This window comes from Lepidochelys kempii, chromosome 3 (assembly GCF_965140265.1).
Source record: "Lepidochelys kempii isolate rLepKem1 chromosome 3, rLepKem1.hap2, whole genome shotgun sequence".
In the NCBI taxonomy this organism is placed as follows: domain Eukaryota; kingdom Metazoa; phylum Chordata; order Testudines; family Cheloniidae; genus Lepidochelys; species Lepidochelys kempii.
In genome coordinates this window covers 3,473,540-3,495,812 of record NC_133258.1, presented here as the reverse complement: position 1 = coordinate 3,495,812, position 22,273 = coordinate 3,473,540, and the positions used below count along the sequence as shown (strand labels likewise).

Below are 22,273 nucleotides of genomic sequence, written 5' to 3'. Positions count from 1 at the left end.
CTGGAGCTGGCTCAGCACCGGGCCCGGCTGCGTCTCCACCACCTACTGCGGCAGGCTAGGGCCTGGGTGCCACTAACTCGGCCGGGTGCCGTAGTGCCATCGTGCAGGGGTGGGGGGAAGACGCCAGCCCTGACTGATGTTTATGCCGAGCTAACCCCGGTGGAGCCAGCCCTAGGGTGAGACACGCAGGCTTCCACCCGGGAAGTGGGTTACCTGTGGGGACCGGCTCCTGCCTCCTGTCAGCCTAGGTAGCGTCTACACTGAAGTGCGGCTGTAGCATGTCAAGTGAGTCCAAGGTGCCCCCGCCCCAGTGCCCGGATCTCCGAGAGACAGACGGCTGTTTAGGCAGGAAGCCACAAGTCATGGGGCTCACGCAGTTAATGACCCAACTAGGCCCATGTGCCTGGTCCCCAGGCTGCGGCCTGCATGTAACCCACCCCCCCACACTTTGTACCAGTGTCCTGCAGCATGGGGGTGGGGGTGATCTGACTGACACCGTTAGCCCGGGGCGCCCCCTGGCACGGACACAGCTTAATACATAAAGCACAGGTATAGCGTAGGCCCCCGTTCCCTGCAGGCCCAGCTATACCAGCCGGCTAGAACGACCTACGTCCCCCCGGGGAGGCAACAGGGAGGGAGGGGGTACCAGTCTAATTTGAGCAGGGCCCGTTAACCAGCACAGCGCGTGGGGGTAGCCCTGGCCTGGTGGCTTAGCAAAGCAGGCAGGCCCATGCTTTGGGAAGAGGCGCGTCCAGCAGGTCTTCGTTTAAAGGGCAGGGGGAGTTTAGCTCTCAGACCCAGCCAGGGCCTGGTGCTAGAACTGGCTCTGCTGCTGCCCTTGCGCGTGAGCTTGGACATGTCACAAACGCTCAGTGCCTCAGTTTCCCCAGCTGATCATGCTCTCGCGCGCCCAGTAGGAGCTAAGCACAGGAGCACCCACCCACACTGCCCTGGTTACTGGTGTGCATGGTGCCCTTTCAGCTCTTGTGAGGGAGGGGCCCCCGCAGGACTGAGCCGTGTCAGTTAGTGAAGCAGGGTCATGCTCTCCCCAGCCATGCAATGCACGCGCGTCATGTCCTGCCTGCAGAGCCGTGCCTCGCTTTGCACAGCACATGCCCGGGCAGCGTGTGTGGCTCCAGGTTGCGGTTGTTACTTCATGCGGGGGGCTGAGGGGTGTTGTCTGCACACTGTTCCTACATGACCTTTAGCGTCCGCTGCACGGCCCCCCACCCAGCCTAACAGTCTCTAATAACACCTCCCAGCCCCACTGAGGGAGACCAGGGCTGACCCCAGGGCTGGGCGGGACGGGGGGAGGCTTATAGTAACTGCTGCATGGGGGGCAGGCCTGATCAAAAGAGGAAGAGAAGGGTGGGTGATGGGCTGGGTGCTTGGTGGGCTAAGGCTGGGCAGGGTTTTGGGGAGCCAGACGTAATCAGCCTTATCTTCCCTGTGTGAGTACCCCGGCAGCCGCTGACCACCCCACCATAAAACAGATGGGAGACGGCGGGGAGGGAAATGAGCCAACCCAGGTCACACAGCGTCAAGGTAGCAGAGACAGTGAGAGGCACCTTGCTGCCAGCCTGAGCCCTGCTGCTCCGTGACAGAGGGCAGCCAGCCCTGGCATCATCCCAGAGGGCAGCATCTCTCCTCAGCAATCACACACCTGCAGCCCGGTTGTTTTAAAGGGGGGTTTATTCCAGCCGCTGCCATCCAGCGAATGCCCCGGATCCAGCACCACAGGCTCATGGGGAGGGGCGTACGGCAGGGACCTCATGCTGGCTGCCGGCACTCCTGGCCTCCTGACCGTCACGGCGTCATCAGCTCTACCACATGGGTGGGTGGAATCAGTAGCTCCTGGTTCACCTGCGCCGGGACAAGCCGAGGCCACAGTGAGGGTGACGGTGCTCTCGGGGGCACACCACACCCACTGGCTTGGAAGAGGCCCCAGGGCCCTCACTCTGGGTGGGGACGAGGTGCCACTACGCTCTGCCCGCTGGTGTTACACTCCGGTTCCGAGCCGCGATGGGGAGAAGAGCTACGCTGTTCCCTGGCCGGGTCCAGGCTGACTCTAGTACTGCCCCTGTGAGTGTCCCCTGCCCATTCCCACCTTTCCTCTCCGGGTACAGCAAGTGCTGTGTCTGGGAAGGCGCCGGATTCCCAGCCCTGAATACTCACGTCCTGGAACAATATGGGACGTACTGCATGTCCCCCCCGGCCCCCCAACCTGCTGTCAGCTGGGAGATGGGGTGTGTGTGGGGAGGGGACGGGGGGGGGGGGGAAACATGCACACCGGGGACCTAGGACCCTTTGCCCATTTCAGTCCAAACACTGCAGGGTTGGTTTCTCTCTCCTCCTGCTCTGCTCATCTGTCCCAATGGCATCCTCTCTCTGCACGCACACCATCACTTCACCCCCCTGAAGAGGTCTCTACTGGGTCCACCCCACTACCCAACCCTCTGCTGGCCTTCAGAGCCCCTCCTGGCCCTATGCCCATCCCCCTGGCATCTCTCCACCCCTCCACTTGCCCACCCTGACTGGCAGAGGATGCATGGGTAGGCCCTGGCTGCAGCCCCAAGGACCAACCTGTCCCACTTCCCACAGCTCAGAAATCACCTCTTCTGCTTGCCTGCAGCCTGTGAGGTGTCAGCCGGGCCGGTTACACCCTGCATCACCTCCCCTCACCCTTGCTCACTGCCACAGGGCCATGGGGGCAGCTGCCATGCAGGGCGTCCGGCAGCCTTAGCAATAAGCATTCACGTAGCTCTCTGACGGCCAGCGAGTGCAGCTGCCCAGCGGCCCTGGGCCCAGTGAGGTACCAGCTCCCACTCACCTTGGAGGTGAGGTACTGATGCAGCAGCATGTGCAGCTCCGTGTTCTGCTGCTGGAGCCCATCAAGATCGGTGAGCAGCTTCGACCGCTGGCTCAGAACGTAGCTTCACAAAGAGGAAGGGAAATGGGTCAAAGCTCCCGACGGCAAAGCCTCCTCCCCGTGGGTCTGGGGGCTTGGCTTTTAACAGGCCCTTTGTATTTCACACGTATAGCTGTGGTCCCGCTTTTCTCAAGAGCAGAGGATGAGCAATGCCCCAGTCTGGCTAAATTGATTGTGTTGCCCACAAATGGCCCCTGGCGTTTCAGTTAGATCCTGTGTTCCTCCCAGCTCGCCTTCCGCAGCCACACAGAAGCGACTAAGTGCACCCTGGAGAACGCCACTGACAAAGCACGGTCCCGCCTGACTGCAGGGGGCCCAGGGGCTGGGAAGCTCAGCTGGGGGGAGCGTTCGGTGTGCTCGAGCGGCTGATGCTGTGAATGTCACTGGTGGAAAACCTCCATTGAAGGAGGTAGCGGTGAAGAGTCATGCTCAGGTCACTTACAGGGCACTCAAGGATGGGCAGGAGCCAAACATGAACCAACCAGATACAAGAAACGGATCTTCTACAATCCCACCACCAGGGGTCACCCGACCTCCAGCCACGGCCCAGCAAGGGGTGTCTCAGGCCAGGAACCAGCGCTTCCCCACTGGGAGCTGGACTCCCCTGGAGTTCATTAATGGCCAGGTAACCCTTTGTACAGGCACTGTCTGCAGGTTCCCCCAGGCTGAGCCCTCAGGGCACGTGAAGACAAGCCCCCCACGTGTGCACTGGCAGCTGGGGGCAAGCGGCCCAGAGGAATGTCCCAGCAAGCCGCTGGGCTCTGTCGCACGTCTAATGACAAACCCCATCAGCACTGCCAGGCCTGGTGCGTTCACACCCAAGGGTGGGATGGCTGGGGGCCCCTGGCTGGGGCACTTACTGGTATTTCTCCAATGCCGCCTCCAGCGCGTCCCAAACCTTCAGCTTTGACTCTGGGATGACGTGAGCCAGGGCCTCCCAATACTCAGAGTCCTTGGAGTTGTCCCGTTCCTCCATCACCTTCTTCACCTGCGGCCGCTTGTCCCTAAGGGACAGAGAGAGGAGCCCTGGGCTCACGGCACTGCTCGGCCCACCCTTCCGGTCACCCAGCCAGGTCTGAAAGGAGGGACCATGGCTTGGGGCACCGCTGGCATTAGCCTCACAGCTCCCTGCTGCCAGCGACTGGCTCCTCTCCACCACAACTGTTCATCTCAACTGCCTCCCCTCCCTGCCCCACCATGTTCACCCCACCCAATCCAACCTGCTCCCCACTGCACAGCTGTCCCAGGCAGAATGAACCCCACTCACTGTGGGGAACCTGCCCTGCCCCACCTCGTCAACGTTGCCTGCAGAAACCAGTTGTGCCCGGGGGAGACGGCGGGGACCTTTCCACTGCTGGGCAGATCAGCCCAGCCTCCGTAGCCCAGCACACCCGCCCAGTGCATTCGCAGACAATCCCCAGCCCAGATGCGCCTCCCGCTCTCCCCAGCCTCACTCCCGCGGTTCCCGTGCCTTGCCCCTCCTCCAGCTCACACGCTCGGATCACGGGGCTACTCCTGCAGCCCGTTCTCTCGTACTCTTCGTATTCGCAACCAGCCTACGAGGCCCAGCCCCCCACCCCATTCCCAGCTAACGAGCTCTGCTCACCTCGACTTCTGGAAGTCCCGGACAAATGCTTTGAGGGCCTTGAGGACGTCATCGTGATGGAAGAGCAAAGAGGACAGTGACGTTGCCGAGCTCTGATGGGCCGTGCCTTCCTCCTTCGGGGCAGCGGATCCCCTGTCGTCCTTCGCTGCATCCACAGCGAATTCTTCAGGGCCCTCCTCCACTGCCCACTCCTTACTCTGCACGGCAGCCACACGCACCGGGAGTGAACTCCAGCCACACAGGGCTCCAACTACAGCTAACCCCGGTAATGCTCCTCCCAGCCCACAGCACCTCTACCCTAACCTACAAACCCAGGAGGCTTCCAGCCATCCGGAGCCCTGGTTTAGTGTCTATGACTGACATCTGTATTCACTGGGCACAAAGCACAGGGGCCTGGGGGCCAAATTCAGCACTGGCGGAAACTCAGACTTCACCCATTTCAATGGTGTCATGGCTGCAGCCTCTGGACCACGCTGGTTCTCTTGGTAAGAGCAACACCAATTCCCTCCCCCTCCGCGGGGCTTTACAAGCCCCATCTCCTCCCGGGCTGCTGGGTCTCATCCCGCGATGCCCACGTTCATCATACCGGGCTGGAGACAACCTGCTGGACTTTGAACTTCAAGAAGAAATCCACCAGCGTATACACGTCGTCTTCATTGTCAATTTCGAGGGCCTGGAGAAAGGCAGAGAAACAGCAGATTGGGTGGCAGCTGGGACTCCGAGATGTTGCTCTGGTCCCTTCCCGCTTCCTTTAGAGGAGCGGCCCATGGGCCTGAGCTAAATTCACAGCCCTTCCCTTCCCAATGCGAAGGGGGCTGGTGCGGGACCAGCAGGAGAGCTCAGCTGGGGCAAGTGAAAGACCAGGTTCAGGTCAAGCTCTTGGTCTTTCTCAGTGGGATGTCAGACGCTGGGAGCCCTGCAGCAGTACATGCTTCCCCAGGGAAAGAGGGTAAGTCACACGGCTCCAAACCCATCCCTCTTCCCAAAGAAGGGGAGAGGAGCCCAGCTCTCTTTGGGCAAAAGGGTGGTGGCCACAAAGGACCTCAAGAGGGTAGGCCCCGGTGGGAAGGGGATGTGAGACGTGGAGTCTTAGTGGCAGCAGCAGCGATATCTGCAGGGAGGATGGAGGGCTCTATTGGGAATGACACAGGACAGGGTGGGAGCCGGAAGGCCCAGGAGTGTGTTGGGGTTGGGGGATCAGTGGGAGCGAGTGCCAGGGGAGTGGGAGCTGATGGCACTAGGGGTGGCAAAGGGAGGAACTGGCTTCAGCCACATCCCATCTCTCTTACTCCTTCTGCCTTGCAATCCCCCTTGGGAAGGGAGCCTCCCCCCCCACCTTCCCCAGCTAAACTCCCAGAACAGAGCACACAAGATCACCCCGCTGAGTCCTACGGGAAGTCGCATGTGCATGGACCATGCCCCTCCTCCCTTCCCCCCCTTGCAGGTGACAAGCTTCTAAAGGCAGCGTCTCAGCAGGTCCGCCCTTGTGGAACTGCATCATCCACCAGCAGCTCTCAGCCCGCGGGCACTGGGGCTGGTTCTGGGGTGTGTTCCTGCAGTGCCCCTAACCTATGTGCTTTGTGCAAGACGCCCCACTAACCGCAAAGATTGCATCCAGCCTCATCAGGGAGCGCTCGTGCCTCTCCAGGGGCTGCAGGAGTCCCAGCAGCTTGCTCTCTATCAGGAAGCCCTTGGAAGGAAATCACAAGACGCTGATGAGTGTTTCAATTCACACTAGGATCCCAGAGCTGCTAACTCACCCAACAGGCAGAACCAGCCACAGCACAGTTACTCTGTGCTAACCTCCACGCTCAAATAACGGGGACTCAAGTGATCTGGAGGGATGGGACCATTTCTCATCTGGGTCCAGAATGTAGCACAGCTCCCAGCTCAGAAACTCCTGCCCTGGGCATACTAAGAGAGGTTTTTAAATAACTTTTGCAATGGTGATTTGAATCCCACTGCACACACCCTAACCTGCTGCAGACTGGGGTGTGGAAAAGCCCAATCTCACGGTGGGTTAGAGTTCACACAACAGCAGGACAAGTGTGGGGCACTGGGCCTGGTTACCTCAGAAATCACGTCCCCCGTGCACTTGGAAATCACTTTCTAGTGTGTCTGATGGCCGTCAGCTGGGACAGGATGCCGAACTGAATTACACTGTTCAGCCAGTAGGTGGCACCAGATATAACCCTCTCCACCGGAGCTGGTGACAGCCACAGCGGGCAGTGTATTAACACACACGTAGGGGAAAACCTCCCGTGTATCCCTCTGGGGAGGAAGCTCTAAGCAGGCCACGTCTGGCACGTGACAGCTGTGACACCCTGTCCAGCAGCTGTTTGATGTGGAAGGTGTCACCGACTCAGAGGTAGGCGGACCCCTGGCTTTGCAGCTTCGTGCCACCAGTAACGAACGGCCCGAGCTGTCCCCAGCAGGGCTCGCGCTGAGTTGCTGTTGACAACTGGCAGAGCTGAGGGCGTCGGGCTGCAGGGCTGCGTTTACCCTGGCAGAGGGTCTCATGGGGCTCGTGCCATGGCGCGACAGCTGTCTGACCCTGCCGATCCATAGGACGCTCCCTAGAAGGACGTTTTTAGATCCCTACAAGCTCTTGCGAATGCAGCTTAGCCAATTGCTATTTCGGTGTGTCCCATATTGCGCCAGCCCCATTCTACCCCCTCCCCAGAAGTGTGGCAGGCAGGTGGCACCAAACACATACCAGCATCTCCTCTCACACACACATTCTGCAGCAAGAGATGCTGCACGGGCAGGTGGCAGTTCAGACCCGGAAAGCCCCGCAAGGGGCTAAGAGACATTGGCAACACAACAGCACTCACACTCCTGTCTGTTCCCCACGTGAACGCCCGGCTGAATGGGTCTGAGTCGCCCTGAAGGGTGACCCCTCCACTGAGACAGCTGGATGATTAGGAGCATTAAAGTAGCGCCAAGAGGGTCAGGGACTCACTGTGCCAGGTGCTGCTGTAGAAAGCACGGGGACCTGGCCTTGGCTCAGATGATGTTTGAACCCATTGGAAGCCAGAGTGCGGGGTCAGGAAAAGAAGACAATCCTCAGATCCAAGGAGCTGTTCTGCGAAGGAGCGGCCCGGCTAAGGGCCAACATCCTCTGCAGCACAGAGCCCTCTGCGGTCGGAGCTGGCCAGGACGGCCCAACTCACCGACTCGTCGCACAGGAGCTCCAGGATGTGTTTGACAGACTTCACCAAGACGTGCCGGGGAGGTTTAACTTCCTCTCCAGCCTCCGCCACCTCTTGTCTTCCTTCCTCCGCAGCCTCCTCCTCCTCCTCCTCCTCCTCTTCCTGCTGGCTGCTTTCTGAAGCACAAGGGGAGAGGGAAGACCCATCGCCTGCTGCTCTCCTCACCTGGCACAGGTAACCACCCCCAGGGAATCAGCACAGGAATCTGGTCAGAGGGCTGTGAAAGGGGAGATGCTTGGAGGCCACCTCGTGTGGTTACCACTTCAGCAGCTGATGCAAACCTTGGCAAGCAGCGGGTGCATCTGATGTTGCACTAGCCTCTAGGAGTTGGAGACAATGAGGAGCAGGTGGGTATGGGGTGGTTGGGAGCAGAGGAGTTTCCATTTTAAAACTGGATTTGCAGAGAACGTGCAGGGCTGGCTCTGACATCACCCCAGCCTCGGCCAGCGGGCAGAGGTGCATGTCATTAGAAAGAGATCTGGTCTGGCGGTCCCAGGGGTTTTACAATGACAACAGGTCCCTTTGCTTTCCCGCCACACCCCGGAGAGGCAAAGCAGAGCAGGGCACTGAGATTTGGGAGCTAGGGGGTTTATCCCCACCTAGTAAGGACTCACTGAGCCCTCCTGGAAAGTCGCTGAACCCCTTTGGGCCTCAGCCTCCTCCTCCTCCGAGATGGGGTGCAGGGAGGCGTCAGCAGTGAGAGCATGGGAAGGGCTTTGAGATCCTCGGGGAATTACAGCCGCCATGTGTCCCACCTGTTAATGCCATCACCTCCTGGGCCAGCTTGCTGGCAGATTTGATTGCCTTGCGGTGCACGATGGGGCCCACGTTGTCCAGGAACCAGTAGTCAGGCTCCACCCAGGGGAGCCCCAGCTGCTGGGTGTGAATGACGCGATCAGCCTCGAGAGCTTTCCACATCAGCCCTTTGGCTTCCTCCTCGTTCATTAGCCAGATCTCCAGGAACTTCTGGGCATCAACGACGCCAAAGTGTCTGCCGAGAGGGGGAAGGCCCCTGCCTGTGAGTCAGGCTTGTGCCATGCCGCATTCCATGCTCTGGAGCAATGGGGTGCCTCTGTGGGTCAGAAGCCCCCGACAGTGCTCAGTCACAGGCTTCGGAGAGTAACCTCTCTCCCCACAGCTGCCCGGTGAGGGCCACAATGGGGCGTGCAGCTGCCTTTAACTTTAAGACAGTGGAGCAGATCCCAGAGACTACTGGCCCCCCAGCAATGCTCCACTTTGAGCCAAGCAGCCAGGGGAGGGTGGCTGCTATCTGCTCTCTTTGAACTAACTGATGAGGCCCTGGGGGTCCCGCCAAGCTGCCCTCCAGTGCCCAAGTGAATTCGTCCTGCTCAAAGAGAGGCTGTGTCTCTGGGACACACCATACCTCATCGTTCTCTGCAGGTCCTTGTACTGCTCCACTATGCGCTTGTAATCGGCCGTCAGGTTCTGGTTCTCCTCCTGGAATTGCTTTATCTGTTTGGCCAGTTTTATTCTCAAGTTATTGAGCACATCATGCAGCCTGAGGAGGAGAGCAGGCTGTTAACAACAATAAATTACTTCTGAGGGCATTCTGTGCCAAAAAATTAAAAATTCTGTGCCAAAAAGATTAAAATTCTGTGCACAATATTTTAAAATCCTGCAAAATTCTGCAAATTTTGTTTGTCAAATAAATGTGGGGGCTCCAGCATGACTCTGGGGAGCACAGGCCACAGGCTGCACAGAGGTGGGAGATCACTGTGCAGCTCCCCCCCGCACCCTGGAACACAGACTCAGCAGTGAGGCTGCACCCAACTGTGACACAGCGCAAGGACCGGGTCTGCCCAAAAACACCCCAGAGCCCTGCCCCTCTGTGCCAGGTGTGGGCAGGCAGGCTCAGCAAGGCAAGATCCAAGCCTGGAGGGGCGTAGCATAGGGGGATCCAGGTGTGGGTTGAGAAGGTTCTCTGTGGGGCAATCTTGGCGTGAGCATCTTATTGGGGGATCCAGGTGCAGGGCGGGATCTGGATGCACAGGGGCTCATTGGAGGGTTCTGGGTGCAACAGTAATGACACTCTGCAGAGGGGTCCGGGTGAAGATGGGTGGGGCTCAGCAGGGGGGGTCTGGGTATGGGGGAAGATAGAGCTTGGCAGGGGGGTCTGGGTGTGGAGGGGCTCAGTGGAGGTCTAGATACTGAGGGAGTGGGACTCAATGGGGTGGGGATCCAGGTGCATCTGGTTGGGGCTCGGTGGGGTGGGGATCCAGGTGTCGCCGGCTCATCGGGGTGTTCCAGGTGCAGGGGGAGTGGGGCTCATCAGGTGGGGGTTCTGAGTGCAGTGGGGTGAGGCTCAGTGGGAGGGTCTGGGTATGAAGGGGTCTGGATGCACGAGAGTTGGGTGGATGGGGTAGCAGCTCCCTGTACAGGGATCCCTCCCACTGCAGCTGAGGAGTGATGGGTGCAGGAAATGTGGGGGGAGTGGAGTTTGCAGAGTTTCCTGCAGCCGGGGGAGAAATCTGGGGGTGGGTCTGACCCAGCCCCGGATGCCGTGCAGGGGAAGAGGAAGTCCTGTCCTCCCCAGCCCAGTCAGGACTAGCAGCTGAGTCCGGCGCAGGGTAGGAGCCACCAGCCGGGTCTTCCCCATTCCTGCCCTCTGCCCCAAGTGATTTACCTCTCTGCCGGCTACCCTGGCACCCGAAACATACTGCTTGGGAAGGTTGCATGACCGCTCTTGCGGCTTCCCTTTGCTTCCCCGTCAGAAAGTCATTTTTCTGTGGGGAAGCAAAGAAATCTGCAGGGGACATAAATTATGTACCTGTGCAGAATTTCCCCAGGAGTAAATAAATCCATACACACATCCAGAGCCGGACATACAAGGGCAAGCATGTCCTAGCACCTGAACATGGGCCACTCCTCACCCCCGTCCCAGCCCAGTGGCTGCAGCACCCCTGGAGTGGGAAGGACTCTGTTCACAGAGCCCCTGTGCAAAGCTGGATTATATTCAGCCTTTGTGGGGGAAGGGAGAGGGCTGTGGCCTGCAGTGAGAATATGGACAGTGACCCAGAGAGTGCTGAGTATGGCTGCAGGCGTTGCCCCAACCCCACACGAACTGGGTTGATCTTTTACCGGTTGAGTTTCCTTTTCTGCTGGGATTTTATGATGGTGTTTTCCTCATCCCGTTTCTTTAGCACCTGGAAGTTGTATTCTAGCTTCTCCTGGTTCAGCTGGTAAATGGCTTTCATTTGCTGCAGCTGCTGCTCCAGGATCTGTGATTCCAAACAAAATAAAAAGCCATCCTCTGTTGTATCCAAGGGAAGGTTTGCAAGTACAGAGCCCCTCCCTGCTATCCCATGGCTGGCCCTGGGGCTCTCAAAAGAGAGGGCCTAGAACGGACTCCCCAGGCTCTAGCAAACAGTGCAGAAGTCTTACAGTGAAGCTCCTCTAAAGGACGAGCCCTGTACGAAGCCCTCCTTGATAGAAAGGGGCTACAAACATTCACTGTACTGACATGCTACAGAACCCCTAATTTAGCCTGTCACCCACCGACTCAGTGCCATGGAGAAAGAGTGCATCACCTTCCTCACCCCCATGCCAACCCCTCAGGCAGCAGCATGGACAGGCGTGCCCCAGGCCCTGTACGTCCTGTTCCATCAGCTGGCAAGGAGAGTCACAGGCTCCAAACTCCCTGCCAGCAGCCCCCAGCCAAGCGATGTCAGCGCGAGTGTTAAGGGGCCCTCAGCTGTCATGGCAGCACACGGGAAGAGGCAGCATCTACTGTCCGAGCTAAAGCCGCACAATCCAGGTGCAGGTGTGAGAATCTCTCTGCCTCCCTCCTGTTGGACACATTGTTATTCAAGCACTTGAAGACACATCGGTAGGAAGAGGGTTATTTTACGTCTCAGTCACAAGGTCTGCAATATGAACGGTGGTTACTTAGGAAGACAGAAATTGCTGTGCCGGGCAGACCAGGGATCCAGCTAGTTCAGTCTCTCGGCTGAATGGCCAGTACCAGTGGCTTCACAGGAAGCCACAATCACGGATAATTCTGGAATAATCTATCCAGAGGGAAGTGCCTTCCTGAGCCTAGTTAGATAAAAGGTAACATGCATGAAGGTTTCTATCCTTGTAACAAGCAGGCAGTGTTTGCCTGAAACCCCCACCCTATTAGCAGGTGCTGATCGCAAGTAAGCACTGCTAACTCACTAATACATGTGGCTCATTACTCCATCTGGATATAAGAGAGCTGGAAGTGACTGTCTGAGAGGATCTAGGGGGCAGGTTGAGCAATCATGAGGGAGGAATCCTAGGAGTAGCCCAGCTTGGGGGGGAGAGGGGGGACGGTTGCTACTGTTAACTTTTGTACCCTGAAGCCAAGCCCCAGAAAGGCTGAGAGTGTTTGATTCTGCTGTCCTTCTCTCCCGTCTCAGTACAAGCTATGCGGTTTGTGGAAATGTAGCCATTTAGCTTAGACCTCCTAAAAAGCCATTTAGCTTAGACCTTCCCCTTGATAGCCACAGAGCTGTCGCTGTGTTCTCCTTGTCACTCTATGCACTCAGTGGGGTCCTGTGTCTCTACTCCCCCGGGACCCTGCTCTCCACACCTGTACATCGTTCTCCAGCTGGATTTTGACGGTAGTGTACTCCTCGGCATCCTTCACCTGCAGCTGATTCAGCTGCTTCTCGTACTCCTCCACGGTCTGCATGCGGGTGATCAAGTTCTCTAGCTGAGGGCAGAAGGAGACCAGAGGAGAGTCAAACGACCGCAGATAATCGCCACGGTTCTGATTGGCTGCTCAGCCTTCCTGATCCCAGCTGCCCTGGCAAGTCCAAAGCAAGGAGGGATATGGATCATTCCCAGGCAGCAGCCTAGTGGGGACAATGTTCCTTGGGCTATCAACAAACCAGGCAGGAGTGTCACTCCCTGTGCCCAACTCCGGACAGTCTTTACTTCAGACACCAACACTAGGTCTTTCCCTTACACACCGTGCATGCGGGGTGTAATGTGGGTGTGACTGGAATAGGCGGTACAGGGCCAGCCACCTGCTCTAGTCCCTGAATGCCTGCTCACCCGGTACGTGCTGTTAGCCAGGCTAATTGGATACCCATTCCATCCCTTTCCTTTCAGGCCTCTGAAGTGACGCCGGCTGTTCCTGCTCCACTGTGATTCTTTACCAGGCACATCACAGCCACCAAGAAGCCCCAGTGCAGCAAAGAGTTCGGGTACAAAACCGGGACCAGAGCTCAGCTGGTGTGAACTTGCACAGCTCCGCTGAAGTCTGTGGGAGCTCAGCAGATCTACACCAGCTGAGGATGTGGCCTAACAGTCAATCCAACAAAAAACGAGTGGAAAAAAGACCAACCATATATGGGATCCCCCTTCTGTTCATTCATTTTTAGTCTGCCCATCACCGAGGTATCTCGCTGCCTCTGCACAGACTCCAAGCTCCAAGGTGGCTCTCCCAACTTCCTGGCCTCCATAGTAAGAGCAAAGCAACCAGCCCTGGCTGAAGGGGCAGAAGTGACTGGGGGCAGGGCAGAAGGAAGTGGGAATCCTGTGTGTACTAGCACAACGTAGCCAGTACTCCTCCTCACACTGAGGTATATTTCATCCTACCTCAGCGTTGGGGGCTGGACTAGATGCCCTCTTGATCTCCCTTCCAGCCCTACCTTTCGGAGATTATAGAATCATAGAGTCATAGCAACATAGGGCTGGAAAGGACCTCGAGAGGTCGTCTAGTCCAGCCCCCTGTGCTGAGGCAGGACCAAGTGAACCTAGACCATCCCCCACAGGGGTTTGTCCAACCTGTTCTTACAAACCTCCAGTCACGGGAATTCCACAACCTCCCTGGGAAGCCTATTTCAGAGCTTAGCTACGCAGAGAGTTAGAGTGTTTTCCTAAAAACTAACATGAATCTCCTTCTGCAGATAAAGCCCGTCACTTCTTGTCCTTCCTTCAGTGGCCATGGAGAACAATCGATCCCCATCCTCTTCATAACAGCCCTGAACAGATCTGAGGACTTATCAAGTCCCCCAGTCCCGTCTTCCCCCCCCCCCCAGTCTTCTTTTCTTAAGACTAAACAGGCCCACTTTTATTAACCTTTCCCTACAGGGCAGGTTTTCGAAACCTTTGATCAGTTTTGTCTCTCTCCTCTGGACTCTCCAGTTTGCCCACATCTTTCCTAACGTATGGCGCCCAGTGGACACAGTGCTCCAGCTGAGGTCTCACCAGCGCTGAGCAGAGCAGGACAATTGCCTCCCGTGTCTTTTTCAAGGTACAGAGCAATATGGACAAGGAGTGCAGGGCAGCCTGATCCTGCATTGCTGGGCTGCCGAGTTACGCCTGCCCTGTAGCAAGCATGAACCCTACAAGAGGGGGGCAGAGTGAAGCATTCATTACCCTGCCAAGGACTGGGCTTCGGCCCACCTACTCTCTGCCCACACCTGGCCCCTTCTGACCCCAGGCTCTTCAATGTCAAGAGCGAGCACAGGGACTGAGACGTGCTACTGCTCAGTGCCTAGGAGCAGCTGCTGGCCCAGGAGCCTTCCTTCGCAGATCACAATTCCCCCTGGGGCCCTTACCTCCTGTGCGTTGTGGTCCTGCATGGCTTGCTCCCATTTCTTCTTATTGCTGCTCAGCAGCTCTCGCCGTTCCAGCTCGAAAGCTTTCTGACAAGGAGACAGTGCAGTGAGCGGGTTGCCGTGCACAGCGCAAGGCCCACTCCCTGCTTGCTGCCAGCTCTGCCATGCTGGACGAGCCTTGTTTACCAGGCCAAGCTCTAGGAACAATGGCAAGAGGCTTCTGTGACAGAAGCCAGCTCCAGATCGCCGCCAGGTGCCACCCAGACACAGCATCCTCTCCCTGTGCCCGAGGTCACACCAGGGATCAGTGGCAGGGCTGGAAAGAGAACCAGTCTTCGGGACTCTAAGTGCGCTGCTCTAACCATGAGACAACGTGCACTTCCTATTGCCCCGACAGCAACACAGACCCAGCAGTTGCCAGGTATAAAGGCTGGCGTTACTGGGTCTGGGGTTAAGCGGGCTGTTGGCTCTCTCAGTTTGTAGGAAGATGGCTTTGAACAGTTTAGCATGGGTGCAAGGATGAAATCTAGTTCACACAACAAGCCACTACATTAAACTGAAAGAAATGCTCTAGCTCAACCAAAACTTATGGGCCATTGGGTGAAATTCTCTGGCCTGCATTCTACAGGAGGTTGGACTAGATAATCAGAATGGTCCCTTCTGGCCTTAAACATCTGGGAATGAACAGCCATCAACAGAAGCGACTTTCAGTCTCTACTGACCTGGACTGCACTGGATCCCCAGTAACTTAGAGAGGAGAAGACCCAATAATCACATAACCTGGACCCGCAGTGCTCAGTTCATCTCCATTTTTATTTCTACCTGGCAAAGTGAGAGCTCTGGTCCACATAAACATCTGACTGCAGCCCACAACCCAGCGCTGCTGAAATGCCAGTGTAATGAGCAAAAGACCCCTTTGCCGGAGATAATTCCATTAAGGAGAACTCCCTGGTGGATTTATTGTGGGAATAATTCACTGCTTGCTCCCATCCTGCTATGAAGCCATTTGCTACCTCAATCTGCGTGAGTTCCCGACGGTAAGTTTTCATTAGGTTTCTGATCTGCTCCTCCATTCTCTCCACCAGCAGGTTAATGTCGTCTGACTGCTTCTTGAGATCCTTCACATAATGGTCATCTTTGCTTTTCAGCTCCTGCAGGAGAAGAGCAGACACTGAACTGATAAATGCTGCTCTACACAGGTTCATCACAAGCCAGAGAACCTAATAATCAATACCCTGCATCTGCCCCTTCAGACGTTATGGAAGGTGACTAGGGAAGAGAACTGAGGAACAGAACAGTGGTTAGGAGAGAGAAGAGATGATGGGAAGATCTACTACACTTGCTACCAAGGAGGAGGAAGCCCCAATGCTTGAGCTATTTAACCCTTGTCCGGACTAAAGGGGGCAGGACTAGAAAGCCCCAAGAGTAAACTATAGGAACAATCATGCATTGGCAGGGAGATTACTCCTGGGGGAATTCTGTGCCAAAAACAACAATTCTGCAACAAAAAATTTAAAATTCTGCACGCAATCTTTTTAAGTTCTGCAAAATTTTACATATTTTATTTGTCAAAATAACACAATATAATCAAACCAGTTTCAATTATTTTTGGTCAGTTATTCCAAAGTACTTGTCAGTAAGTACGTCTGTAACAATATAGACAACAAAAAAGACTCAGTAAATGTTTTTTGACAAATAGATTCCTTACTAGGCATATAAATACAGAGCTCTGAATAATAATTCATTTAAGCTACAATCCAGAACCATATTTCCCACACCCCTCAGCAGCAGCACAAAGGCTTGGGGGAGTCAGGGGTAACGGAGGAGCTGAGGGAGAGGGAAGTAAATTGCTCGGAAGGAGCCTGGGTGTGAACTTGGAGGGTTGTTGCATACGGGTGGGAAAAGTATGGAACAGGATTTTTTGGGTCCTGGTCTGTTACTGCCAGGACATGAGTGAATGCTGAGTCTGTATATGGGTTTGTTATTGTAGGGTAGCACAGTGCCCTAGAAAAACAGCCAGCCAGTTCTGGGTCACTTACTCTCGGACAGTGTCCCTCTAATATTAACATTCTCCAACAAGACCCTTTGTGCCCCACAGCTGTGTACGTACACACACACACACACACTCTGGCAATCTACCTGCTGCAGTTCACTGATGAGCTTGTTCTTCTCTTCGATGAGCAGAGCACACTGTTGCTGCTGCTGGTTGAGCACGTCCCACAGGTCCTGCGGGATGGTTTTCTCTTTGGCCGAGCCCCATTTTGAGGTGATCTCTTCAAACTTGTCCTGATTAGTCTTGGATTCATTCTCCAGTTTCTCGAGCCTGCAGAGAGCAGCCAGCACAAGGCAGATAACAGAACTGGGGCTGGTGGAGGGTTTGGCAGCTGCCCTTGGCCCATCCACACTGAGATTTCCAGCCATGTTAGTGTCTTCATGGACAACCAGCTTTAGGGACTAAATCCATTTTAAACCAAAGGGTAGACAAGATCTTAGTGGGTCAACAAGGTTTTCTGTAGCCCTAATGATAGGCTCCATCTTCTGATCTGAAAAGACTCCATGCACTAAGAGAAATGACTCCGCAGCCAGTATGTAGAGGACACTACAAACATGGCTGCAGGACTGGTCTCTGTATCAGAGCCCTGGGAATACACTGGATTCAAAGGGAGCACATTACACAAGCAAAAACTGATCAGAACAAACTGGCTGTGGAAATGCTCGTCTGGCAAGCTGGGTCTGTCAGGAGGCCAGCATCGCAGACACCCCACACCATTACCACTGCTGACAGTGGGCTTGGCCCAGGAAGCCTAGCTCCAGCAGCAGTCACCGATCCAGTAAGGTTAGCATTAGCAGAAGGTGCTGGATTTGCAGCACTAGGGACCCAAGACCTCCATTCATCCAGGGAGCAGGTACAGTACACACAGCAGCAGCACGTGCTTCCCTCACACACATGCCCTGCCAGTGGGCCATCACCAGGGTCTGAGGGGGCTTGCTTTTCCTAATGAGACTTCCAGCAAGGCTGCCAGCCGAGAGATGGACACAGGTCACCTAAGAACTAGCCCAGAACAAAACCATTGCACTCAGTCCCCTCCAAAAGTGACCCACAAGTGAAAGGCTCACAATTTCATAGCAGTCCCCTTGCTCTCTGGTCCCACTATGTTCCTGTGGAGTGCCATGAAAATAACTGGGGGTTCTTAAGAGGCACGGGTCCATTCAGCAACGCTGGACTTGTTTGCTCATGACAACTGCTAAGTCCGACAGCAGGGAGATGGGGCTGAACACCCAGGCTTCTCTACTGCAATCCCAAAGAGGAGAGGCCAGTGCTGGCTCCTCTAAACCAGGGGTGGTGGCTAAATGAGAACCTGCAGGCCACAGGGTTCTCACAAGGAATCACCATCACCTTCTGTGCCCGAGTGCGGGCTGGGGAAGCTATACACACCAGCATGCAATGCTCCATCCAGATCCAATCAGGCAGGCCGCATTGCATGCAGGGACCTGCAGCTTCTCCACGCCACCTCTGCATATTACAGAAAAGGGTGGCTGCAATTTGCTCGTTTATGTAAATTAAGCGCAGTTCTCGCCTGCCAGTGAGTTGCCAAAGCAGCCCCCAGTTGATCAGCATGTGGGCGGCCCAAGCTGGTGCTTTCAGGGGATGCTTAGGGCCTAGCACGGGAGCAAAGATCTTCCTGCCAGTGACACAGCAGAGCTATGGGATCTCTTACCTCTGTCGCTTCAGTTCGTCTTCCTCAGCCCTCCTCTGGGTTTCCCTTGCATCTGCAGCCACCTGGATATTTGTCACTAGCTGTGTGCCGTCATTCAGCAGCTTAGCTAGCCTCTGTGAATGCAGCAAAATGACAGAGCAAAATGATAGGCAAAGGGGCCCAAACTCGTTACGCTGGAGGACTACTTGGCTAGCATTTTTCAAGCCAGGGTGTCTAAAGTCTGGCTCCTACATTCATATTTGGGTACCTAAATACAAGTAGTCTGTGCACCTGCTGCTTCCACTGAAGAAGAAAAAAAGATTCACGTCCCCTGGTGACTGTGGGTCTTTGAGATGACTCCCAGCATGGACCCACATGCCCCACCCTCCTTCCTCTCTAGGTCAGAGCCTTACAACAGATTCTCACTATACAGGAAAGAATCAGATGTGTCAGAGGCCTGCGTGTCACCCGCAGGGCAGCTCTACGCAGGCCATCATCTCGAAGAATCATTGTGACCACCAGGAGGACCCTTCCTTCACAGTGCATCCTAGCTTCGCTGCGCCCTTAGTGTGATGAGAGGGCACCACACAACACGTGCTGTACTTGGAAGCTCAGTATACTGTGTGTTGGCCAGGCTTTAGCTGCAGAGCTGAAAATAGGAGGCTGTTTTCAGGAGCTCCTAAAGGTGAAGAGGTAGAAGCAGCTGGGTGCTTAAGACGAAACAATTCTCATGAGCTTATGGTTGTAGATCTCCCTGACATATGGACATGTTTTTCAAACATTACATTAGTCCCCAACTGAGCAGCCTGTGTGATCAGGCTATGTCAAAACACACAGATCCATTGGTTTACTCTGGGCTGTGACATCAAAGGCTACCTGAATAGGACTCCAGAGCCAAATATGTGATTCAGACGCCCTGATCGACTTGCCTATGTTGATCTATATCGCCATAGCTTAGTTCTAACCTGTCTGCTTTCTTCTATCTGCTTGTGGCTCCTGCTCAGTTCTTCTGCCTCAGCCTTCTTCGCATCTGGATCTTCTCCAAGGGCCTCCCTGTGTGGACACATGGGGAAGAGAAACTCTTTAGTAACATGCCATCTTCTATAGCTTAAAGATCTCCATGGAGCCATAACACCTGGTTCTGTGATCCTGTAAGATCCCACAAGGGTGAGTCAGCGCAGTGCTCGGATGGAAGAGGGACCCAGATGCTCTCAGACTCTGACGGGAGATAGCTGGGTCCCCCCATCATGACATGGGAGGTTAGCAAGGACAACAGGGTTACTGCCATGGTGGAACACATCAGTGCCCGGTAAGGAGGCTCCTGCCTAGTGAGCTCCAGCGGACTGCTCCGTGTTTGGGTCCAGATCTCATTTGCAAGACGGTTGGCAGTGATTTCAGAGGAGCACCGGCTCATCTGACCCCATGCAGAGAAGAAGGCTGGTCTTCGATTGGATCCGTCCCCATATTCTAAGGCTGTTGCTCCCACAGCCCGTGTCACATGGACGCGAGCAATAATTTGGCTAGCGGATGACAAGAGCCCCGGGAGGGGGAAGAATCCGTCCCTGGGTTCCCAGGGATAGGCCGGCTCCACCACCCACGACCCACAGTTGGGTACCCAGGCTGCCCCCTTCCCGCTCCTACTGACTTTCAGACAAGAAAAATTTGGGGGATGGTTCGCGGTTACGCCTGAGCCCGGTTTGGGGGGGTGGTTCGGCGTTTAGGGGGGCAGTTCGGGGTTCGGCCCGGTTCAGGGTTCGGCCGGGTTCAGGAGGGGCGGTTCGCGGGGGGCTGGTTCGGAGTTGGGGGGCAGTTCGGGGTTCAGCCCGGTGGGGTGGGCTGGTTCGGGGTTCGTCCGGGGAGGCGGGTCGCGGTTTGGAGGGGGCTGGTTCAGAGTTTGGGGGGCGGGGCGGTTCGGGGTTCGGCCAGGTTTGGGGAGCTGGTTTGGGGGGGCGGGGCCGGTTCGGGGTTCGGCCCGGTTCGGGGGGCGGGGCCGGTTCGGGGGGCGGCCCGGTTCGGGGGGCGGGGCCGGTTCGGAGTTCGGGGGGGCGAGGCTGGTTCGGGGTTCGGCCAGGTTTGGGGGGCTGGTCTGGGGGGGCGGGGCTAGTTCGGGGTTCGGCCCGGTTCGGGGGGCGGGGCCGGTTCGGGGTTCGGCCCGGTTCGGGGGGCGGGGCCGGTTCAGGGGGGGCGGGGCCGGTTCGGGGTTCGGGGGGGCGAGGCTGGTTCGGGGTTCGGCCAGGTTTGGGGGGCTGGTTTGGGGGGGCGGGGCTAGTTCGGGGTTCGGCCCGGTTCGGGGGGCGGGGCCGGTTCGGGGGGGCGAGGCTGGTTCGGGGTTCGGCCCGGTTCGGGGGGCGGGGCCGGTTCGGGGTTCGGCCCGGTTCGGGGGGCGGGGCCGGTTCGGGGGGCGGGGCCGGTTCGGGGTTCGGCCCGGTTCGGGGGGCGGGGCCGGTTCGGGGTTCGGCCCGGTTCGGGGGGCGGGGCCGGTTCGGGGGGCGGGGCCGGTTCGGGGTTCGGGGGGGCGAGGCTGGTTCGGGGTTCGGCCAGGTTTGGGGGGCTGGTTTGGGGGGGCGGGGCTAGTTCGGGGTTCGGCCCGGTTCGGGGGGCGGGGCCGGTTCGGGGTTCGGCCCGGTTCGGGGTTCAGGGGGGGCGGGGCCGGTTCGGGGGACCCAGCCCCCCGCTCTCACCGGCGCTTGGCCTCCACCCGGGCCGCGATGCGGAGGCGCCGGGCCGCGATCCGCTCCTCCTGCTCCTCCGAGTTCAGCGACGGGAGCCGCGCCCGCGGCTGCCCCGGCCCCTCGGGCTCCCCCTCGGCCAGCGCCGCCCGGCTCATGGCGACCTTGGGCCAGGCCGCAGCGTCGCTAAGCAACGCGGCGCGCGGCCTCGGAGGCGGAGCGCGAGCTCGGGAGTGTGCGCTCGAGCCCCGCCCCCTGCACTCCCGCGCGCGCGCCCGGCCCCCGCCCCAGCCCCGCCCCCTGCACCCCCGCGCGCGCGCCCGGCCCCGCCCCCTGCACACCCCCGCGCGCTGCCCCCAGCCTCCCTGCAGCTGCCTGGATCCCGGTGCCGTGGCCTGCCCCACGCACCCTGCAAATGCCCCTCGGCCTCGCTGCAGCTCCAGGGGCCTGGCTGGTGGCACCTCCCCAGCCCCCGCTGCAGCTCCCGGCCCTTCCCTCTACCCCTGCTCTGGACACCCAGCCTCCCTGCGCCTGCCCTCGGGGTCCGGGGTCCATGCCAGGCTACCTGCCCAGCCCCAGGCTCCTTGCACCTAGCCTGCCCCCGCTGCAGCTCCCGGCCCTTCCCTCTACCCCTGCTCTGGACACCCAGCCTCCCTGCACCTGCCCTCGGGGTCCGGGGTCCATGCCAGGCTACCTGCCCAGCCCCAGGCTCCTTGCACCTAGCCTGCCCCCGCTGCAGCTCCCGGCCCTTCCCTCTACCCCTGCTCTGGACACCCAGCCTCCCTGCGCCTGCCCTCGGGGTCCGGGGTCCATGCCAGGCTACCTGCCCAGCCCCAGGCTCCTTGCACCTAGCCTGCCCCCGCTGCAGCTCCCGGCCCTTCCCTCTACCCCTGCTCTGGACACCCAGCCTCCCTGCGCCTGCCCTCGGGGTCCGGGGTCCATGCCAGGCTACCTGCCCAGCCCCAGGCTCCTTGCACCTAGCCTGCCCCCGCTGCAGCTCCCGGCCCTTCCCTCTACCCCTGCTCTGGACACCCAGCCTCCCTGCACCTGCCCTCGGGGTCCGGGGTCCATGCCAGGCTACCTGCCCAGCCCCAGGCTCCTTGCACCTAGCCTGCCCCCGCTGCAGCTCCCGGCCCTTCCCTCTACCCCTGCTCTGGACACCCAGCCTCCCTGCGCCTGCCCTCGGGGTCCGGGGTCCATGCCAGGCTACCTGCCCAGCCCCAGGCTCCTTGCACCTAGCCTGCCCCCGCTGCAGCTCCCGGCCCTTCCCTCTACCCCTGCTCTGGACACCCAGCCTCCCTGCGCCTGCCCTCGGGGTCCGGGGTCCATGCCAGGCTACCTGCCCAGCCCCAGGCTCCTTGCACCTAGCCTGCCCCCGCTGCAGCTCCCGGCCCTTCCCTCTACCCCTGCTCTGGACACCCAGCCTCCCTGCGCCTGCCCTCGGGGTCCGGGGTCCATGCCAGGCTACCTGCCCAGCCCCAGGCTCCTTGCACCTAGCCTGCCCCCGCTGCAGCTCCCGGCCCTTCCCTCTACCCCTGCTCTGGACACCCAGCCTCCCTGCACCTGCCCTCGGGGTCCGGGGTCCATGCCAGGCTACCTGCCCAGCCC

The 22,273-nt window shown here is 58.1% G+C and overlaps 1 protein-coding gene across 2 annotated transcripts; it reads right to left on the bottom strand.

Annotated features, from left to right (window-relative positions):
* Positions 1-1,674: 1,674 nt before the first annotated feature.
* On the bottom strand, positions 1,675-20,858 carry DRC1 (dynein regulatory complex subunit 1). Of its 2 annotated transcripts, XM_073335513.1 has the most exons (17): positions 20,678-20,858; positions 18,962-19,049; positions 18,018-18,130; positions 16,438-16,621; positions 15,312-15,449; positions 14,299-14,385; positions 12,321-12,443; positions 10,847-10,986; positions 9,132-9,266; positions 8,503-8,738; positions 7,709-7,863; positions 6,136-6,225; positions 5,122-5,208; positions 4,536-4,732; positions 3,790-3,933; positions 2,831-2,933; positions 1,675-1,863 (listed from the first exon to the last, which is right to left on the bottom strand). In XM_073335513.1, exons 1-17 carry the CDS (start codon positions 20,821-20,823, stop codon positions 1,807-1,809), a joined length of 2,223 nt encoding a protein of 740 aa, XP_073191614.1. In that variant the 5' UTR covers positions 20,824-20,858; the 3' UTR covers positions 1,675-1,806. The 2 variants fall into 2 exon arrangements, with proteins under 2 accessions (XP_073191614.1, XP_073191615.1); XM_073335514.1 differs by lacking the exons at positions 1,675-1,863; positions 2,831-2,933 and having other exon boundaries at positions 3,917-4,004.
* Positions 20,859-22,273: the final 1,415 nt, after the last annotated feature.